This window comes from Clarias gariepinus, chromosome 23 (genome assembly GCF_024256425.1).
Source record: "Clarias gariepinus isolate MV-2021 ecotype Netherlands chromosome 23, CGAR_prim_01v2, whole genome shotgun sequence".
Taxonomy (NCBI): domain Eukaryota; kingdom Metazoa; phylum Chordata; class Actinopteri; order Siluriformes; family Clariidae; genus Clarias; species Clarias gariepinus.
Window position 1 is genome coordinate 20938462 of NC_071122.1, and position 16845 is coordinate 20955306.

Below are 16845 nucleotides of genomic sequence, written 5' to 3' on the forward strand. Positions count from 1 at the left end.
ATCATAAATATACGTCTGACATTTATAATAAACCAAACGGCTTAAAAATCAGTTAAAAATTAAGCAAATTAAATAGATTTTAATCGTTGCTAGTTCTCTGCCAATGTTAACTAATGCAGAGTAGACGCGGCTTCCCCCGACCCAAGATGGCGGCCGCGCTGACGCATCGTTCCTATGGACAGACAGCAGCGTCAGAGGCGACATCTAGTCAGTATGTATATCTATGATCTAGGATGAGGTGAGTAAAAAGCACATGAACATCCGCGTGAACACCCTCCTCACTTCCAGAGGGCGCTGCGAGGAAACTCATCTTCAGCATGCAGTCGAGGAGGAGATAAGTTAGTGATCACGTGGCAACGTTGCTTGGTGACGAGGAAGCCTGGCATGACAGTTTCCTGTAGCATCGATAACACATAGAAAAAATAATAATAAATCAAAGTTTGAACTCGGATAAAATACGAAAGGTAATGCGGCCTCGCGATTAGGCGACTGATCCGCTGTGTAACAGTCAGATTTACACGGAGTTATGGAGAGCTATGTGTTTATCCGAGTGGTGGGGAAAGGGAGTTACGGCGAGGTGAACCTGGTGCAACATAAATCCGACCGCAAGCAGGTACGACGAGATCGGATAGCTTGAATCTAATCATTGTGTGTGTGTGTGTTTTTAAATCGTATGGGTTATCTCTGTATAATCTAAATGTAAGTATGATTATACCAAGACTTTAAAAAAGGTCAATTCTTTAGCTAGTATAATCTCTATAACTTTATTCGTTTGCTTTTCAGGATGACGGGACAGCTCTGCAAAAAAATTAAAAATAACCATCACCCTTTTCTCCACATCAGATTTTGGTTAAGCTGTAATTAACGGTCTGGGTTCTATTCCCACCTCGGCATCTGTGTGCATGGAGTTTGTGTGTTTGTGTGTGTAAAAGTGATTTAGAAAACTTCTTAGAGCAACTTTGAGTGAGGAAAGTACAAAAACCTTTATCTTAGTGAGGAGGCGTGGTTGACCCCGTTGCTAGGGATGATGCAGCAATTCAAAAAAATAACCTCTGACCTCTGCAAAGGTCTTGAAATACACTTTTTGTGAAAATAGAATACATGATATCATAATGTTTGTATAGACTAAATATGTTAAAGTTAATTAAAACCAAATGTTGAAAATATGTCTACTTTAGAAGCAACCAATTTCCACACAGTAGTTACTATGTTAAAGTTCTTACATTTATTTACCATACTGATTTTATTATTACTTTTATTATACCATTTCAGATTGATGGGAGCAAAATGGCTGACCTTTTACCAGTTTACATGATTGCATGTTTTAAGTTGCACTTTTGGAGATTATGTAGCGAACAATCCAAGAGAGATTGGAAGTAAAACAACAAGAAACCCAAATTGGACAGAAAAGCAGTGTTTTCTTTTATCTTTATGTTCAGTATTTGGAGAATATTTCCAAATATTTTCCAAAGTGTGTGTGTGTGTGTGTGTGTGCGTGCGTGTGCGCGCCCTGGTACCCTGTCCAGGGTATGCCCCACCTCATGCCCTAAGTCTCCTGTGATAGGGTCCAGCCCCCTGTGACACTGTTCACATGATATGTGGTATAGAAGATGAATGTATGAATGAATGAATGAAAGGTTTGGTTAAAAATCTGATTATAACATTATAGGATGAGAATGTTTTAGACTTGATGTTGATTATTTTTCGTCGTATTGCTATATGCAGTGTTTCTTGTTTGTTTTAGATCTTGTCCTGGAACTACTACTGTACATATGCACCTATTATTTTATTTCTATGAGAGGTGTTCAAGTCAAACTAAGACTTTTGATCATGCAGAATACAGTTCTAAGAGTAAAAACCACCTTTATTTCTCTATATAATCCACTGCTACACTTATCCCAGCATTTCACTAGTGCTTGAATACCATCATGGGTGAAAGATTTCTCAGTATGCCAGAACCTTGATCAGACTGCCTGCTTCATGTCAGAAAAGCTGGCCTCCCAAGAACTCATTTAATGGTGCAAATGTGCAAATGGCTTGGAGTGAAGACAGGACTGTACAGAGGATGTGGCAATAACTCACAGTTGAGTTCCAGTAATGTGCACCTCAGCCGGGATCGCCATTCACGAAAATATGGGCTTCTCTAAAACGTTTGCACCATTTAAATGTTTTACTGCTGCTTAGAGTCTCATCACTGTACTGTGCTTGAATCTTCTAAATCTCAATTGTTTTACGCCTTCATTCATAAGACATTTAATCACAAGTCCCGGTTTGACTTGAACACTTCTGGTATCTTAAATATTTCTTATTGTACAGGTGTATACATGCTTGCACTTTTGTACTCTGCTATTGATATTGCAAAAAGTTTTTTATAAGTATATCTCTAACAGTATTTTGTGAAGGGAATTCTTGCTACATATACACAGCCTCCACTATCGTGTGTGCTTTGTTAATATTTACAGCTCCAGACTGAGTATCGGTGCTAAGCATCATGCTATATTACTTATACTGATCATCTAATTTTGCTTTTTTTCCTCCCCCAGTACGTCATCAAAAAGCTGAATCTGAGAACATCTTCGAAGCGAGAGCGCCGGGCGGCAGAACAGGAAGCGCAGCTCCTCTCGCAGCTCAAACATCCCAACATCGTGACCTACCGGGAATCATGGGAAGGGGATGACTATCAGCTTTACATAGTAATGGGCTTCTGTGAGGGAGGAGACCTGTATCACAGGCTGAAGCAGCAGAAAGGTGAGCTGCTGCCTGAGAGACAGGTGGTGGAGTGGTTTGTTCAGATTGCCATGGCACTTCAGGTAGGTTCAACACCAGTCAGAATTGAAAAAATAAAAAGCATGCATTTTATAATCATATCCACTTCATGCTTCTTTTTTTTTGGCCTTTTCAGTATTTACACGAAAAACACATCTTGCACCGAGATCTGAAAACGCAGAATATCTTTTTGACCAAGACCAACATAATCAAAGTTGGTGATCTGGGCATCGCACGGGTTTTGGAGAACCAGAACGACATGGCCAGCACCCTGATCGGAACGCCGTACTACATGAGTCCCGAGCTTTTCTCCAACAAGCCATACAACTACAAGGTATGGAAATACCCCATACACCATACACTCTGTTATTAGTTTATTGAGGTGCGTTCAGGTCAAACCAGGACCCGTTGATTGTGAAAAAAAAAGAACACAGTTATAAGAGTAAAAACTCCCTATATGTCTCTCTATAGTCAGCATATAGTCCCATGCTACACTAATGCACTTATCCCAGCATGTCACTAGTGCTGGGCAGTGTTGGGGCACAGTACTTTTTAAATTATTTTCATTGCAGAAAAGAAAAAATCCTTTGTGCTTGGTGACGAGGAAGCCTGGCATGACAGTTTCCTGTAGCATCGATAACACATACAAAGAAAATAAAGCAAAGTTTGAACTCGGATAAAGTACGAAAGGTAATGCAGACTCGCGATTAGGCGACTGATCCGCTGTGTAACAGTCGAAATTTACATGGAGTTATGGAGAGCTATGTGTTTATCCGAGTGGTGGGGAAAGGAGTTACGGCGAGGTGAACCTGGTGCAACATAAATCCGATCGCAAGCAGGTACGACGAGATCAGATAGCTTGAATCTAATCATTGCTGCTGTTGTGTGTGTGCGTGTGTTTAAATCGTATGGATTATCTCTGTATAGTCTAAATGTAAGTATGATGATACCAAGACTTAAAAAACGTCAAGGCTTTAGCTAGTATAATCTCTATAACTCTATTCGTTTGCTTTTCAGGATGACGGGACAGCTCTGCAAAAAAATTAAAAATAACCATCACCCTTTTCTCCACATCAGATTTTGGTTAAGCTGTAATTAAGGGTCCGGGTTCGATTCCCACCTCGGCATCTGTGTGCATGGAGTTTGTAACAAATTACATTACAAAATTACTGTTTTTAAAAGGTAATCAGTTACATTACATCGTTACTTTCTGATAAAAGTAACTAGTTAAAGTACTTTTTCATTGCAGAAAATAAAAAAATCCTTTGTGGTTCATCATGCATGTTGTCTTAGTCAAAACCTTTATAATTATTCTACCTACCTATTATACTACTCTTACCTGGTTCACGTCTGAAACACTGGCTTCCCAGGGACTCCTTGGATAAGTGCATTAGTGTAGCACTGGACTATATTGAGAATAAAGGAGAGTTTTTACTTTCATAACTGTGGTTTGTTTTTCTGCACAATCAAAAGACCCGGTTCGACTTGAACGTCCATTATTAATTAGTGACTGTGGTCCGTTTACTGCTCTCTGTTATATATCGCCCTCACTCTGTGCTGTCAATCATCAGAAATAGGCCACTGATGACCCGGCATTTTGTGAGAGATGGTCCATTTTCAGGACCAATCAGAAGTGATTGAATTTTTTTATTAAGCTGAAGTTGTTCTCTTTGTGCAGTCAGACATTTGGGCTCTGGGCTGCTGCGTGTACGAGATGGCGACCCTGAAACATGCCTTCAACGCAAAAGACATGAACTCGCTCGTGTACCGCATCGTAGAGGGAAAGGTAACTTCTGTAACAATCTATAACAAATAGTATTTTTGATGATGAGATGTAGCCATCATTTTTGTTTTGCTGTACATCTCTGAATGAAGGAATGCTTTCATGATGGCTATTTAGTTCTGGTACTGAAGGCAGGAAGTCTGATAATGAAAGATAACCATATTTAAGAGTTTCCTTTTTCTTCGTAGCCAATGCTTACAACTTGATTTGGATAACAAAATGGCAAATCTAAAAAAATATATCCATAAATAGTAAGGAAGATGAATACAATGAGTGCAAATGATTATAGGGGGTGCAATAAGCAAGGTATTGTATAATATGATAAAGAACTTGCATATGTAAGCAGTATAGAGTGAGGGAGGTAAATACAATGAGTTTGAAGTCACTTCCTGTCACTTACCCTATATGAACAAAAGTATCCTGCCAAACCTGTTATAGAATTCAGGTGTTTCAATCAGGCCCCTTATCCCAAGTAAAAGGTAATCTTAATGCTTTGGCATACCAAGACATCTTGGACAATGCTATGCTTCTAACTTTGTGGCAACAGTTTGGAGAAGGCCCTTTTCTATTCCAACATGACTGTGCCCCAGTGCATAAAACAAGGACTATAAAGACATTGTTTGATGTGTTCGGCGTGGAAGAACTTGACCGGCCCAATCACTGAGCCCTGGAGCACCTTTGGGATGAACTGGAACAGAGATTGTAAGCTAGGCCTTCTCATCCAAAATCAGTTCTTGACCTCATAAATGCTCTACAGAATAAATTCCCACAGAAACACTCTAAAATCTTGTGGAAAGCCTTCCAAGAAAAATTAAAGCTGTTATAACTACAACATTGGGCCATCGCCTTGCACCTCCAGGGTCGGGGTTCGATTCCCGGCCAGGCTAGATTCCCGTCTCTGTGTGCATGGTGTTTGCATGTTCTTCCCGTGCTTAGTGGGTTTCCTCCAAGTACTTCGGTTTCCTCCCACAGTCCAAAGATATGCAGGGTAATTTACATTTACATTTAGGCATTTGGCAGATGCTCTTATCCAGAGCGACTTATTTTTTTTTTTTTTGTTAACTTATTACACATCCGAGCAGTTGAGGGTTAAGGGCCTTGCTCAAGGGCCCAACAGTGACAACTTGGTGGTTGTGGGATTTGAACCTAGGATCTTCCGAACCGTAGTCCAATGCCTTAACCACTGAGCTACCCCTGGCCCCGTAATTGCCCGTAGTGTGTGATTGAGTGTGTGTGTGCCCTGCGATGGAATGGCACCCTGTCCAGGGTGTACCCTGTCTAGTGCCCTAAGCCTCCTGGCATAGGCTCCGCGACCCTGAATACAGGATAAAGTAGTATAGAAAATGAGTGATAGTGAGTGAGTGTTTTTCTTGGCAGCTATAAACATTAATTTCCTCAATCTTCTTTCCTCATTCTTGAAGTACAGACAAAAATATTTAGCTTGTCAGAACTACAGTTGTGTTTTTTAAAAAACCTGAAAGCTATAAGTTTTTTTTTTTTTTTTTTGTCATACCCCAATACCTTTTCAGTACCAGAATCTCTAAATTCTATTCCTCAGTTGCCTCAGATGCCTGGCAAGTATGATCCTCAGCTAGGAGAGCTGATCAAGCGAATGCTGTGTAAGAGGCCAGACGACAGACCAGATGTCAAACACATTCTGCGGCAGCCCTACATCAAACAGCAGATCGCTGTCTTTTTGGAGGCAACCAAAGAGTAAAAATATTTCATTTTTCAAAAATACGTTTTAGTCAGAGAGCGTGTCCATTTTTTTATAATAAAGCTGTTTAACAGGAAAACGGCCAGATCACGGAAGAAGGCGAACGGCAGACCTATCAGCAGAGATGCACTCGAGGTGCCCGTCCTTCAAAAGCAGGAGTCACAGTGTGTCAAGTCTGAGCTGAAAAGCAGAGGAAAAAGGGTATCACACACTTCTAGTTATTGATTTAGATACAGATATTGATGGAGCTAGCTGATACAAATGATGGCTAACCTCACAAGTCCGACTCGAATATTGGTCTGCTGTTTTAATCAAATATCAAAGTTAAGTAACAAATAAAGCACTCGCAGTAATGTTATAGGAAAATAATCAGTGATCTAACAAGAAGATATTGTTATCTTTCTGAGTTGATCATTTTTCCTTTATACAGCAGTTAGTTCCGACCTAATAATCTGATTGGACGAGAGGCATTACACGAGTGGTGATGGAGAATAAAAGCACTGGGACGTTTAACCATTTGCATCACTCCATATACCTATACAGTATACACACAGAGAAACCACTGATGAAAAGTGCGGCCAATAGAAGGTTTCATATAACCGGAGTGTGGATGATTTTTGACTTACCCTCGTACTTGTTATCCATTTATAGTTCCTGTTACCTAGGAAGATTACATTAGTGCAGCTATAAATTGTGACTGAGAAACCATACTGTCCTGCTTTATACAAGTCCTACATTATATTGTCACTTAGTCGGTTAAACGAGATGATTATAATGTTAGCAGGAAGCATCAAAACCCTCTTCGTTAAACTAATACAAGTACTGATGCAAAATTATATTTTTCAGTCAGAGGAAAGCCACACCCATCAGTCCAAACATCACAACGGCATCAAGGACAATATTCACCCTACCCCACCACTCCTGTCGCCAAAATCCGCATGTCCGGACGTCCTGAACTCAACAGGTCAGAACATAGCAACCATCAGCAACATTGACATTGACATCCAGCCTCAGGAACACAGAGAAAAGGTCCGGAACGCGAAACCTCCTCGGCCTGCGAGTGCGGCGGCCAAACGCACAGAGAAAGAAGAGAAAAAGAAAGAGGACACTAACGTTCCTCGGCCACACCCTAGAAAACAAGTATCAGGTGTCATTATTGCAAAGGAAGAGCACTCAGGTTTGAGTGGAACGGTGCCGCATAAACACACAGAAAGACCCGAACCTGTAAAAGACAGCAGGAGTCCGAATGTTAACACGTCTGTGGAGGAGGACACCATGAAACTGCTGCAGCAGGCCGCGATGGAGGATGTAAAAAACGACAAGCAGGACACTACAGAGGGAAAGAAGGAGAGAAAAGCAGAAGCGGAACATCATTTAGGAGACAGAGGAGTATGTTAGATTGTGTAATGCAATGGTTGCACATTTGCAATTCGAAACATCATTAACAGTCTTTTTCCACTTCTTTCAGACTAGTTTGGAATCTACTGATAAGCTGCTTGAGCCCTTTATTCCAGTGGAGATGGTAAAAAGAAGTTTGGTTTATAGATCGTAAACATCATTTGTATCTTCTTAAAAACATTATTTTATTCTACTTATGTCACATTAATTGGCTAATTATTATTTTTTTTATTCATGTATAGCTCTTGTGGAGGTTTGTGCCTGCGCTAATCTAGGTTAAAGTCTTCTCTTTTTCACCTGCTTCTTATTAAAGCTATTTTGCCGTCATGCTTTAATGAACAAATACTACATTCTTCTTTAAACTGTAGATAAATCTTAGATAAAGCAACTTGTCAATGATTATGCATGACTCCTTAAGATAAGCATGTTTTTAACCAATTTATTGTTACATTAGGTAATTAAATATGACTTAATTAAAACATTTATTTCATTAAGCACTGACCACGAGTGAGTGAGTTAGAGTGAGCACAACACCTCCTGACTAATCAGAATTAAGTTTTTTTAAAAATATAGTTAATTGAAAAGCTAAACATTATGATTATGGGTAAAATATATAAGTTAATGGTAGTTATTTTTCCGTAACCTTTTACTGGTCTGTATGTAACAGAGATGGGCTAAAGAAAATCAGTTCACTTATGTATTATGATACATTTTGTGCCGGATTACGTATCTCCAAACTGACGGCAATTATTATTATTATTTTTTATTTATGTTTGCATTTGCGGTGGGCAAATATTGCTGATTTTTATTTGATTGAGATTGCAAAATTTATTACAGGTAGTATATGCATACTCTGAAGTTTAAGTATTTGTTTATTTTTTTAAGTAATCATAAGTTATAAATATATCTTAACTAGATTATTTTGTGTGATCACTTATTTCGATAAATATATTTGCCTACAAAATGGCTCTTTGTAATAGTCGGTTTGTAAATGTGTCAATCGCAATGTACTGCATGTTTTTGAACAAATCATGTACCCCTAGTTTATATTATTACTAAGTCTAATTACTAATTCGGCTCTAAATCGAATTTATTAGTCTAATTCCATATATGTGAAAGTAGAGGGTGTTAAACTCAATGCCATGTTCATTTACAATGTAAAAATAATAAAGTTTAAAGTATATCATGATGCTCAGGCATTATTCCGTACATTCTCTAGGGATAATTATGATTAATGAGCTGATTTATGCATTTGTAAAGCCTTGTCTCTCATCTTTCTTGTCTGTATTGTTACATGTATTCCACTGCATTATTTATTGCACTATTACATGTGCTACAAACTTAATAATTTTATGTTTATGCCTGTCCATTTACTGTATGACTGTTCATTATTTTTCAGTGTAGTCCCATTTAGTTTAATTCTGATTGTGTAACAGGAGCCTCACAACCCAGAAAACGGCAAGCATCCTCTTTGTCCTCAGTCCTCTTCCTCAGAGCCGTCCATGTCCCGTCAACACAGACAGAGAAAGAGAGAAGTGGCCAATGACGACAGCAAAGTAAGTGATGTCGATAGCAAAACATCAGAATTCTCTTCATTCTCGGCTTGTGATTCTTTTTTTTAATTCTTTGTTTGTTTTTTAGATTAAAGCAGCCAATTCCAGGGCTTTGCCTCCACTTCCAGAAAATTTCCCATCCGTAGGCCTAAAACAGAGAGACAGAGGTGATGTGGAGGCGGCCAAACATCCGACAGACTCCCACTCTGATCACCAGCGTGACCCTGCACCACAGGTGGGACGTGACTCAAGATTAAAAGACCAGAGAGGCTATAATAATACAGAAAATTTAGAATGAAACATGGAGCTTGTTATAATGGCGTACACAGTGCTTGTGCATAAGTTGCATAAGTAATGAAATGGATTTAAGTGAGATTATATGATGCAAAAATCACCCTTGCACAATTCAAATGTTTTACTGTGACTAAAAGTCTCATCACCTTCTAAATGTCAGTCGGTCCATGTTTGGCTTGAACACCCCTTTAATTTAGGTACAATTTCTATAATTTTATATGTATTATATATTTATATAAATGTATATGTTATATAATATTATATGATAAACTTTGAATGTTTACAGTACCATGGGAATCATGCACACGTGAAATTAATGCTTCCTAAAATTTTAATCTCTTATTCATTTTTCATGGCTTACGGGGTGGCTAAGAAATGTCAAAGCTGGCTAAATATCAAGGACAAGTAAATAAATAAAAGCGTAGGTCTTTTCTGAGTAAATCATATCAGACAGAATATTAAATAAAAATTGTATTTGTCACACACAGTCATACACAGTACGATATGTAGTGAAATGCTTAATAATTTTTAAAAACAATTGACAAGAAAAAAGAGAGAAATAGAAAAAGAAGCAAGAAATAAATAAATAGTTTAATTATAAGAAGATAGACCAAAATATAAAAAAATATATATATATATATTAAAAAATATATACGTTTTCAGCATAAGACAAAATAAATTTAAAGTTTTATATTTCTTATATATTTTTGAATTTGTTTTTATTTTGCACATTTTAAACATTAATATTAATATAAATTTCTTTATGTAATTGAACTGACATAAATTGGGACCTTTTCTGAGATTTTTAAAAAATGTTTTATCCTGTTCTGTTTCACATGCAGAATCGGCTTCTGTCAGCTCGAGAGAGGAGGCGGCTGAGGCAGTCACAAGAAAACCAGAGCGAGTCAGGTATAAGCATGTTGAGGCAATCTAAACTAAATAAAAAAATAAATGCAGATATGTACAGAATTTGGGCTCAAACAAGCATTAATGTTTTTAAACTTCTCAGTCTCATGGCTTTGACAGAGGTCTATTCTATTACTGTCATATTCTATTTTTTCACACTATGTCGAATTTTCTAGAACTGCAACTTTGCTCTCAATAATTGTATGGCAAATTACAGATTTATAGTTTATGAGTGACTAAACCTCTTCTTTTTTAAAATATAGTAATTGGGTCTCCAGTGTTAGCACGGATATTTTATTACATTAACTGTACAGTGAAACCTTGGATTACAAGCACAGTTCGTTCGGGCTTGTATTTCAAAACACTCGTAAATCAAAGCGAATTTCCTCTTTAGAAATAATGGAAACTCAAATATTCATTTCACAGCCCAAAAAAAATTAATACATAAAAAATTATTCATACAAACTATAAAGTCAAAATAAAACAAATTAACCTGCACTTTACCTTTAAAAAAATTAAAAATAAATCCAGGCAGATAAGAGTTTCCGTTTATGTGCGCAGGCGCTGTGTGTGTGTGTGTGTGTATGTGTGTGAAGCTAAAGTAAGAGGAGAGGAGGAATCAGCCTCTCCCCTCTTCTCGTCTTACACAGTAACACTTCCTCCTCTCTTATTTGAGTCTCTCTTGACACTGTGCCTCTTCACACACTCCCTCCTTCTCTCGCCTTCACACACCTCCTACCTCCTCCTCTTCGCGCCTTTACACACACACACACACACACACACACACACATTAACGGAAAGACTGTTTTATCAGAAAAATTTGCAAGAAACATCGCTAACAACGGTGCTAACAATCACTGCTGTAAATTAAAAATAAAAAACAAATTAACCTGCACTTTACCTTTGACAGAGCAGTGTTTCTGTGTAGAGCAGAGAGAGAGAGAGTGTGTGTATGTGTGTGTGTGTGTGTGAAGGCGCGAAGAGGAGGGGGAGGAGGTGTGTGAAGGCGAGAAGAGGAGGGGGAGGAGGTGTGTGAAGGCGAGAGGAGGAGGGTGTGTGTGATGAGGCACAGTGTCAAATTACACATGCGCGCACACATAATGGGATGCTGAGGGAGAGAAAGAAAAGGGATCTTTAATCTCTCTAATGAGACTTTCTTTTGCTCTACATGCACACACAAGTGTGTCATAATAAACAGTACACGCGCGCTGTACACACACGCATACAAACACAAAATAAAAGATGTTTTACGCACACACACGCGGTCACAGTGTTATAGTAAACAGTACACGTGTGCACGAATGTTGATTATACCAATTAGAGGCGCGCACTAAGACCCAGCAGGGGAGACGATTACCCACAATTCCGCAGCGCAAAAGAGAGAAAAAACATTAGCTCAGTTGTGATCACGTGACATTTGGGGTCAAAACAAGAAACGCATGCGTGATACATGATACTTGGTACTCGCAAACCAAGACTTGTTCATTTTCCAAGTCAAAATGTATTTTTACTTGTAATTTTTATTTGTAATCTTTGCTCGTCTGGCGGAACGCTCGCAAACCACATTACACGTAATCCGAGGTTCCACTGTATATAAAAAACTTTAGTCGTTCATTAATGCGTAAAAACTGTGTGTGCAGTGAGAGTAAATAGACTTCACATCAGGCCGCATCACACCACCTCACCTTGGATTCTTTTCTTTCAACAACATCCTCTGAAATGTCCTTTCCCCCCCACCTAAATTAGTGCTCAATCTGAAACCTGAAAATGTCCCTTTTTTTTGGAGATGAAAGCTTTAGACTTTTCTTTAGACACTGCCAATGAGAATTCATGAATGTAGAGACTGCTTCAGGCTTTCTGAGGTGCTTCAGGCTGAAAGACGTTGCAGGTGTTCCATGTAAGAGTGCGGATGAAAGGGAATAATTGTTTGGGTCTGTTTTGCACCTGATGTTCTCTCGTTAAAGCTTCTTGTCTTGTTGAAAGCAGCTCCTGCAGCCAGAAGGGCGTCGTGCGATGTTGCCTCATTAAATGCCAACCACACGGACCAGCCTGATCACCCGAGACCTGCCAGCGTAGCTGCAGTAACGCACAAGGTGGGATGACTGATTGTTACAAATGGGTTACCAGTATGTCTAAACAACATTGACTTTCTGTGTTTGTTATTGCATTAAGACATTGCAATAATAATGGCGTCCGAGTCATTACCAGAATCCTTTCATGATCTCTGTAATGGAACAGGAGAGAAAATCATTGCGGCGTCATTCGGACGAGGAGGAGTGCAGCTCATCCACCAGCTCTACAGAGCGCTCTGAGGGAGACTACAAAGAGGGGTAAGAGTGTTCCTATTTGTATTTATATGCATTTCCTGTAGCAAATAAATCAGCCGCTAAATCCGCCATTGTTCCACAGCAAAAGTGAGACCAACGAGATGCAAGACCTGGTCCAGATGATGACGCAAACATTACGAATGGGCGCCAGAGACGTCCCATGTGACCTGGAAGGCTTGCGGTACAACTCAGCCACGTTGCCCGAGTTCAAACTGAACAGGAAGTACAGAGACACGCTGATGCTTCATGGGAAAAACAGAGAGGGAGAGGGTGACTTTCATCTCAGCGACTTCCGCTCAGGTTAGGTACACAAGATGACAGGTGTGCGAAGTATACAAATCCTTTACTTAAGTCAAAGTAGATAAAGTACTTAAATATTACTTGGGTCCTCTATTAACAAATGTACTTGGTTTAAAGTACAAAACTATTTCAAATTTACTTAAGTATCAAAAGTATTGTACTTGTATTAGCTGACAGTAGTCTTTAAGTCATAGTAAACCCCTCTCTCAACTGTAAATGTGCTGTTTTGTACACACTCTATCTCTATCTAACACCTGCTACATGCTTAAGAAATGGGATTGTGCATAATAGTCAGCATGTGCCGATATTACCGCTTCAAATGCTACACACCGCCACAATTATGTGATGCAATGCCATGTGGAAATGTTTTAAAGGACAAAGTACATATATTTGCTGTAGGATGTACTGGAGTGCAAGTAAAAAAGTATCCACTAATAAAAATACTCAAGTAAAGACATGTGAAATATGTACTCCAGTACAGTTATTAAATAATTTCAGTTACCCCTCAGCTCTGTAAAATGAGATTTAATTAAAAAGTGGCAACCCATGTGATTATCTACCATGAAAGAAACACAACTTTAGATCCACTTTTCTCTCTGTAACATTCTTACTCCTTATGAAGCACTTAGCTAATGGATCCCATCCTTCTATCCTTAGATGACTCTTCAGGGCCCGCAAAGATCAGGAGAGCCGTGGAGCACTTGCGCACAGACGTGGTTAAAGGCCTTGGGGTGAAACTGTTGGACCGAGTCTTGGAAATCATGCAGGAGGAGGACGAGGACAAGCGACAGGCAAGTCAGACATGTACTGTATACCTATGCCGAGGCTGGCGTATATTTCAAACTTAAAGTGATAGTTTGGGTTAAGTCAAAGACTGTCTTAAATCAAAACTGAGTTCCAGCCAACAAACTTCACAGTAAGTGTGCAGAGCAGGAAGATTTATAATGATCAAGACCTATGGTAATGAACTTGTTCACATTAGGGGCCTGGGATTGTTTCTGAGAACACTTGGCCCTACTTAACTTTTAATCAGTAAATGTTCTTATCTAGAGCGAATTACAAAAGTGCTTTGACGTTTCCGTCATTAGATAGATTCTTACACAGGTTACTAGGTTACTAACTATTAGTACCATCAGTCAAACAAACCCAAATACCCAAGAAACAGATATAAACACAATGTCCCCAAGCGTAAACAGTGGCGATGAAGCTGGTTCTGCTACGAAGCGCCTATCAATAACTATGGAGACAAAAGTGAAAATAATTGAGAGAATGGAACAAGGTGAAAAGATTGAAAACCTTGCTTATATAACTAGAATCGTTTAACCATCTGCATGATTCTAAAGAACCAGGACAGGATTATAGAACATGTTAGTTTTATACTGTGTACAGTGGAACCTCGGATTACGAGCATAATTCATTCTGGAAGTCAGCTCGTATTCCAAAACACTCGTAAACCAAATTTAATTTTCCCATAAGAAATAATGGAAATTAAATGATTTATTCTACAGCCCAAAAAAATAAATACATAAAAATAATTAATACAAAATATTAAGTAAAAATAAAACAAATTAACCTGCACTTTACCTTTTAAAAAAGTAAAAAATAAATCCCGGCAGATAAGCGTTTCCCTTTGTGCATGCAGGCGCTGTGTATGTGTGTGCGTGTGTATGTGTGTGCGTGTGTATGTGTGTGCGTGTGTGTGTGTGAGGCTAGAGTAAGTGGAGACTCTTGCTTTCAACCCCTCCTGTCTCCGCCTCCTCATCTTACACATTAAAACTTTCTTCTCTCGTTTAAACACACTCACACACACATTAACGGAAAGACTGTTGTTCTCACCTAAATTATTAAAGCTTCTCCGCTTCATTTTAATGTTGCTCGCGACAGCGTAACAGCCTGTTAATTCATGCTCGTGTAATGATGAGAAGGACAAACTGGTCGATGCCTGTTCTTTTATTTGCTGCATTGTTTGCTGCAAAAACTTAGTTTGCTGCAAAAATTACTGAAGAACACAACTCAGGCTCTTTATCCTAGCTTTGATCTCGTCTTCGCGTTCACACACACCGGACTGTATTACCCACAATGCATCTCCCGCACTGGACTACACTTTCGTAAACAGCGGCCATAAATCAACGTCTTTCTCCCGCTACTCTGTTTTATCTAAAAAAAAGAAAAGAAATAAACATCGCTAAAGACACTCGTGTGAGCGCAAACTAACAGAATCACTGCTGTAAGGTAAAACAAAAAGAAATGACGCAGCACCTTACCTCTAAAAAGATTTGCAAAGAGTTTCTTCGGAGAGCAGAGTGTGTGTCTCTTGCCTACATTTCTGTGCGCGCGTGTGTGTTTTTGTGAATGGGTTGTTTCTCACACACACACACACACACAGCCGGCACAGTGTGTAATAATGCTCACGCGCACACACACGCACACGGCGATAAGGAAGAAAATAGACTTTTAACCTTTTAAATTTTTATGGAAATTGTTTTTTGCCTTACTCGTCCGCACACACGTGTGTTATAAGAAACAGTACACGCGCTGTACACACGCGCTACCGAACACAAAATAAAATATGTTTCACACACACACGTAGTCACAGTGTTATAGTAAACAGTACACGCATGCACAGATGTTGATTATACCAGTAAGAGACGAGCACTAAGACCCAGCAGGGGAGACGATTCCGCAGCGCAAGCGAGAGAAAAATCGTTGGCTCAGTTGTGATTACGTGACGCTCGGCGTCAAAACAAGAAGCGCATGCGTGAAACATGATACTCAGTGCTCGTAAACCAAGACAATACTTGTTATCTTTGCTCGTCTTGCGGAACACTCGTAAACCGCGTTACACGTAATCCGAGGTTCTACTGTATAACAATTTGTGCTCGTATACTAGTACAAGTTGAATGATGGGGTCTTACTGTACTGTGACTCCTGCAAATGATTGTGTGATTGCTTCATTAACACTTAAACTTGATGTCTGTATTTGTCAAATTATTGTGATTTCTCTTCTATCAGGTCTTGCTCCGGCAGCAGATGGGAGAAGAGAAGTACAAAACCTATGCCGTTATGGTGCAGCAACTAAAATTCTTTGAGGACGTCGCGTTCAAATGCTGAGCGAATCCAGGGACAAGCAAACACTGATCATGTTTTTCGCGGTTATATTGTGATGCCTTTGTAAATATCAGCAGAATCAATGCACTCTTATGTATTTATGCAACTTCTTCTAATGACCAGAATTTAATTTCTGACCTTCAGATCAGTTCTATATTGGAAGTTAAATGTTTTCTACAGTCTACACAGTATATGTTTTATGTTTCTAAATGTAGGATGATTTCTAATAAACATTTTGGGCTGCCACATGAGAGGTTTAGTCTGTTCATGGTCCATGGAGACTGGCTGCAACACACTACTTATACACACAAGGAGTAAGGTGCATGTGTAAAAACAAGAAAATACAAAAATGTCCTAGCTAAACCAGGCCATATTTCTTCATGAGAATATCGACAAATCTTGTCTGGATTGTCAAGTGCAAATGTTTGCATCTCCCATCTTTCCTGAATGGAGTATATAAAGCTCTCTCGTCACATTTATTTTATGCAAAAGTTATGCAAACATTTCCACATCACTGCATCTCTAATCCACATTAAGCTAATGTGATCAGCCATAACATTAAGCTCAATGTTATGTAGGTTGCCCTTCTGACCCCTCAAGGTATGACTCTGTTTTCATAACGTCATCAAGGTTGATTGTTCTGACTTAAGGGGTTCGGGCGCCTTCTCTCTCTCACACGCGCGTACGCGTCAT

At 39.1% G+C, this 16845-nt stretch overlaps 1 protein-coding gene across 2 annotated transcripts; it reads left to right on the forward strand.

Annotated features, from left to right (window-relative positions):
* The first annotated feature begins 379 nt into the window (after positions 1 to 379).
* nek4 (NIMA-related kinase 4) lies at positions 380 to 16398 on the forward strand. 2 transcript variants are annotated; one of them, XM_053483567.1, is made up of 16 exons: positions 380 to 613; positions 2544 to 2810; positions 2903 to 3100; positions 4445 to 4552; positions 6108 to 6262; positions 6341 to 6467; positions 7113 to 7655; positions 7735 to 7788; positions 9101 to 9220; positions 9306 to 9452; positions 10354 to 10420; positions 12404 to 12510; positions 12656 to 12747; positions 12827 to 13044; positions 13702 to 13835; positions 16057 to 16398. In XM_053483567.1, the coding sequence occupies exons 1-16, from the start codon at positions 527 to 529 to the stop codon at positions 16153 to 16155; spliced, it is 2523 nt and encodes an 840-aa protein (XP_053339542.1). In that variant the 5' UTR covers positions 380 to 526; the 3' UTR covers positions 16156 to 16398. The 2 variants fall into 2 exon arrangements, with proteins under 2 accessions (XP_053339542.1, XP_053339543.1); XM_053483568.1 differs by lacking the exon at positions 380 to 613 and having other exon boundaries at positions 2625 to 2748.
* The last annotated feature ends 447 nt before the right edge of the window (positions 16399 to 16845 follow it).

Coding starts and splice junctions, on each gene's coding strand:
- nek4 (XM_053483567.1), top strand. CDS start 527: ATGGAGAGCTATGTGTTTATCCGAGTGGTGGGGAAAGGGAGTTACGGC. Junction 7,789..9,100: donor CCTTTATTCCAGTGGAGATG/GTAAAAAGAAGT, acceptor ATTGTGTAACAG/GAGCCTCACAACCCAGAAAA. Junction 9,453..10,353: donor AGCGTGACCCTGCACCACAG/GTGGGACGTGAC, acceptor TTTCACATGCAG/AATCGGCTTCTGTCAGCTCG.